Raw genomic sequence first — 6,000 nt, 5'->3', positions numbered from 1 at the left:
TATGACTATGTCACAGTCAATGTAAATGCTTCAACGCACAATATAAAGAGTGTCTATGCCTCGCCTATATTCTTCCTGGTTGCTCGTGAAAGATTTGTACATGTATATGGATGTCATGGATGTGTGTGTGTGTGTGTGTGTGTGTGTGTGTGTGTGTGTGTGTGTGTGTGTGTGTGTGTGTGTGTGACACCTACCGTATGTTTCCCAGTTATACTCATTGGACAGGTGAAATTTAGTGTACATGTAGTTATAGATATATATGTAATAATGATTCATAGATGCATAAGTATATTCTTTTGACATTATCAGAATAGTACAATGGACTTCTATTTATATTCATTGAATACATGTCATCATAACTGGGAGGCATTTAATTTTGTAAACTATGCTAGAATGACATTCCTAGAGCCCAAACGGGTATGGACACAAATGGTTTGGCATATCAGGGGATGTACTTTTAACGCACAAGTAAATGTTTTGTAGTAATCAGTCCTTCATACTAACAAACATATCAATTTAGAAAATTATCAAGTTAAATTAAATCTACCACGACAATTACTTATGCTTTTTAAGACACTTTACACTCTTTCTCAACCACGATTATTACCTTCTCACATCACATACTTGATATCACCTCATTCTCCATACGCGATATCCACTCACACTACATACTTTATATCACATCATCTAATACACCCGATATCCTCTTACAATATATACTTGATATCCCATAACACTACAGGGAGCAGGTCAAAACGACCTCATGTTGGAATGGCCTCAAAAGGTGAAAACAAAATGTCAAAAGAAAAAAGTCAAAACGTCCAAAACCAATAGTCAAAATGGCCACACAAAAAGTCAAATCGGCCACACAAAACAATATAGACAACAAACCGAGTTATTATGTCCCAGTAATTGAATTATACACTGTACATATAACAAGGAATAACATTGTCGATGATCACACGTTTTATGTTTGGCTTGTGGAGGCATATCCAAATTTGCCGCATTAGTGACCAAAATGATGTCACATGCAGTTCCCTTGTTTGACACGGAGTGCCGCCGGTGGGGTAGGGTACGCTCCTCTTTTCGAGACCACCTGGTATCATTACTATTTGATATTGATTTATAAACACATGCCCATGATGAAGTCGGAATAATATACTCGAATTTGCTTTTGGCAGAGATTTGTTACTACAAACTGGAATCTGCTTATAACCCGCTGGATGCTGCTATGAAATATATGCTCGCTTTCCACAATTACAACACACTAGATGCTGCTTAGCAATATATACTCGTTGTCCACACTTACAACACACTGGATACTTTTTAGCAATATATGCTCGCTGTCCACACTTATAACACACTGGATGCTGCTTAGCAATATATACTCGTTGTCCACACTTATAACACACTGGATGCTGCTGAACAATATATACACGTTGTCCACACTTATAAAACACTGGATATTGCTTAGCAATATATGCTCGTTGTCCACACTTATAACACACTGGATGCTGCTTAGCAATGTATGCTCGTTGCCCACACTTACAACACACTGGATACTTTTTAGCAATATATGCTCGCTGTCCACACTTATAACACACTAGATGCTGCTTAGCAATATATGCTCGTTGTCCACACTTATAACACACTGGATGCTGCTTAGTACTTTATGCTCGTTGTCCACACTTATAACACACTGGATAGTGACTAACAATATATTCTCGTCCACAGCTCGAACAAAGTGTATACCCAGTGATACCTCTTTCTATTCCTGGAGGAATCTGGAGACAGCGCAATGGATTCGTCCTTGATTACCCTGCTCTATGTTTCTATATTTATAGAAGTAATCGGTAGGTTGTGTAATGGTTTCGACAACAATCCAATACCAATGCAAAACACCATCAAATATAAAGTACATGTACTGGGATTTTTTATCGTAAGCAACTGACTGAAACTTCCTGTTTTGCTTCAAATCATGTCTAAATGTCTGAAGATGGATAGCATCGGCTTTAAAGATTGTTCAGTCATTGTGAAATGTGTGGTTATTTTCATTCCCAACAAGTGGTGCAAATTAGTTCAAAGGGAAAGTTATTTAACTTCGTCCGTCTTTAAAAATTATAAAGACTTACAGTTCATATAATAATAAGTTTTTTAACGTTATATGAAGATGGTGATTTTCCCTTTTCACATTTTTTAAACGGGTACCGGCAAGTCTATACTTGCCTAAAGTCGAATATTGTAAATTCTTGCGCGCAGAGATTATCATGTGTGTAAAGTTGAACCCATTTGCGAAGTTAGAGTTCTGTGACACAGATCCAATAATCTTCAATGGGAATATGTCCTATCTATCAATGTGCTGATCCTGCCTGAGTATGTTTATAATATGTCATTTTTCTCAAATCATTTTTCCTGATAAATGTTTCCGTTTTCGTGCAGATACAACTGCAGAATGCCACTGCAACAGTGAACGTGCCTGTGCTATGTTCCCCTCTATACTATGTAATGAAGTCGGCAGTCACGACAAATGCCAGGAGGGATGGTTTGGTCCATACTGTCAGATACGTGTGTATATTTGGTTGATAGGCAATTTCCTTATCTAAGCATATGTGGATCATATTGTTTATAGACGTTGAAATCATACGAAAATGCTTTATCTCGCCTTCAATATGCTGAGTGACGCGCTCAGAAGAAAACCATTTCATTTGGATGGTTAAAATATGCATACTTAAAACAGGGCTCACACGATTCACAACACATTGACTGTTCGCTATCAACGTATCTTTTCGTAAATAATGAAAAAAATAGAGCTATGAAATGAATATCATAACATAACGGAAGTAAGAGTTACTCTAACAAGTGTTATTTCTTTTATCCATGCACAGAAAATGTTGCTTTTCGAAAAAATACCAGCCAGACAAGCACATACAAAGAAACGTCACGGAAGACAAATAATACAGAGCATAGGTTTATAGCGGAATATGCTGTAGATGGCAGACATACCACAACATTCTACAGCAAGCCATTTACGTGTTCACATACAACTTGGAGATACAACTCAACGTGGACTGTGTACGTGAAGACAGAGAAAATACAACACATCAGGTTATACCTACGCCGTGACCGTGAGTACATTTCAACACTTACATTTACGCTATTGGCAATGTGTTTTTTGTGTATTCTCTACCATTAAACAAGTAGGTCATAGCCTAATATATGGCATACAACTGTGCGTGCATGTGAGTGTATGTGTGGGTGCGTGCATTAAATCATCACAAATGATAAGACGTAAACAAATGTAGACAATGTCTTTATTCCCTTCAGTTTCCATGATGTATGGTTTAAAGATTTAATATTAAGATTAAGACATGACACGATTGGTGTCAACTGTGTGTACGAAAACATCTTTGCACGCATAGTGTATATACTGCCTTGAGATATAAGAGAAGGCATACAAACATATCATGGTCATCAGATTTTAGCAACTTGTGTTATTGTCTCCATGTCATTCAGAAATAACATATGTATGTGTCTTGTCAACAAGGGATTTGATGCCTTAAATGGTAACAACATTCTCAGACAAAAAAAGTAGATTCCCAAAATATCCTACAGGAACCATTTCAGGAACCATCAACAATTTCATTTTCCTATACGAACACCATTTAATCCAGGTTGTTCAGTTATAGGAACGTGTTGCAGAAAGTGGATTTGGCAGCTCATTCATGTAAATTCCACGACTGTAAATGCCAAAACTCACCATACTGCTATCAATCTGTAGGTCATATAATCACAGGTGACTTCTCCATTGTTGACAATAACAATATTAATCATTTATTCAAACATGGACCAAAATATCGTGAGCAGCCCACTAGCAATTGGGATCACAACTTTAAAATCACTATGCTGTCAAGCATATGCCAAACATTGGGCCAAAAGAGCAGAGGAACCTGCTGAATGTCGTGCAGAGTGGGTTAAGTCAGTACGTGATGTTGTCATTGGTAGAATGCAAATACTGAAAAAGAGTAATTGGAATAAATGTCTAGCTGTCGTATATGAAGAGTTTGTAATTGTTCCCACTGACATGGCCTCAAAACACCTTCCTTTATACCCAGTCTTGAAATGGTCGGCATGGTTAATAATTAACCTCTCACTGTGGGAGTGTCATCTTCTGAACAAATCCCCACCGACAGATCAAAACGTTCGCGATTGTTGGCATCAATGATGTCTTTTCAAAGGCAGACACTTCACTATTTCTGTCGTCCGCGAACACATTGTTTTAACTTAATTAGTGCCGGATCTTGTCGGTTCTCTGGATGTAACGTTTTGCTTCGTTAAAATGTTCCAAATTTTGTGTACACTTGCCCTTTAAGTTGTTACTGAAAGAAGTCATGCGTTACGCTCGAAAAGATCAAATCAGAATATTAACAAATGTTTATTTGATACTTTATTCACTATTGGACCATGAATTTGGAAATTACTTGATTCTGATTGGTCAATCTGACGTTGTCAAATAAATCCTCTCTGATTGAAACGGCCGATTTGACGGCCGCATCACCGCGGAAGTTGATATTCATAGAATACTAGTCTACTGTTTTCAGTCATTTGTCGAGAGGCACTGTTACGACGTAAATTGTAATAAAAAGGTAAATTGTAACACTTGCAGCAAATTGTAATAATTTAGACGTAAATTGTAATAACAACGTGAATTGTAATAAAATTTGACGTAAATTGTAATACGCAAATTGTAATAAAAATTTATGTAAATTGTAATAATATCTACTTGCGGTAAATGTAATAAATTCTTACGTAAATTGTAATAACCTTACTACCGTAGTGTCCAAGACGCCAATTGACTAGAAATGATCTTTGTCAGTTGAGCTTGCGTTTCACATGTTCAATTCGAGAAATGCTGTGTATGATGACAAACGTACAAAACTGTTAAGTTAGGGATGGTTGGTATAGGCTCTATCGTACAATCGTCATTAAAGGGTGCTGTCAACATAGTGAAAGCATTTATTGGAAGTGATGTTTGTGGCATGCTATCATCTACGTAGAAGATACTACCATCTGCGTACAAAATACCATCATCTACGTAGAAGATACTATCATCTACGTTGAAGATACTTTCATCTACATATATGATAGTATCTTCTACGTAGATGATAGTATGCCATCTAGATACTATCGTCCACTTACATACTTTCATCTACGTACATGATACTGTCATCTAGAGTATGTAGAAGTGCAGTCATATATGTGATACCAATGACAGAGAGCTCACATTTACATACGCGCACACACACGCACACACACATACATACATACATACATACATACGTACATGTATGCACACATATAGTGTTTGAGTGGGTTTTTTTTGTATGGGTATGTAGTGTTTGCAACACGTGTTTGTGTCTGTACCTGTGTGTGTGTGTGTGTGTGTGTGTGTGTGTGTGTGTGTGTAAATGTATGTGTGTATGTGCGTGTGCGTGCGTGCGTGCGTTCGTGTGTGTGTGTGTGTGTGTGTGTGTGTGTGTGTGTGTGTGTGTGTGTGTGTGTTTTTGTGTGTGTGTGTCTGTGTGTTTGTGTGTGTGTTTGTGTGTCTATGTTGATGAGGCCGAAGTATCGCAGCAACAGTATGATTTGGTTTCTTAGATAATTACTTGTCTTTTCATCAGAATTTTAACAAAGTATGTTGTAATTTCATTACAGTGCTTGTTGTTTGTTGGAATTACTTTAATCCTCTTAAACCCCCAGAGGGGGTTATGCTTTCAGGGGATTATTGTCCGTCACAAATTAGTGATAAAAAATGAAAAACGTATTATCTACGAAGAATATACTTATGTCTTCGTTGGACACACTTTTATCTACGTAGAAGATATGTTTATCTAATGTATTTGCTACATCCTAATTCGTATATCTACAGGTTTGTGTTTCTATTTTATCTTTTAAAATATCTTACTTTGTTCATTTGTTACATTTTGTATAACCTTTAATTGC

General features: G+C 36.9%; 1 protein-coding gene across 1 annotated transcript in view; it reads left to right on the top strand.

Annotated features, from left to right (window-relative positions):
• Positions 1-1,018: 1,018 nt before the first annotated feature.
• LOC139446266 (receptor-type tyrosine-protein phosphatase mu-like) overlaps positions 1,019-6,000 on the top strand; it is a 28,910-nt gene continuing 23,928 nt past the window's right edge. Inside the window, exons 1-3 of the mRNA XM_071227619.1 lie at positions 1,019-1,067; positions 2,440-2,565; positions 2,886-3,125. Of these exons, the coding sequence (XP_071083720.1) occupies positions 1,019-1,067; positions 2,440-2,565; positions 2,886-3,125 (415 nt within the window). The remainder of the gene's footprint in view (positions 1,068-2,439; positions 2,566-2,885; positions 3,126-6,000) is intronic.

Source organism: Haliotis cracherodii, unplaced genomic scaffold (genome assembly GCF_022045235.1).
Source record: "Haliotis cracherodii isolate W230 unplaced genomic scaffold, xgHalCrac1.p SCAF_6, whole genome shotgun sequence".
Taxonomy (NCBI): domain Eukaryota; kingdom Metazoa; phylum Mollusca; class Gastropoda; order Lepetellida; family Haliotidae; genus Haliotis; species Haliotis cracherodii.
The sequence above is the reverse complement of the archived record's forward strand: the minus strand, read 5'-3'. Positions and strand labels throughout refer to the sequence as shown.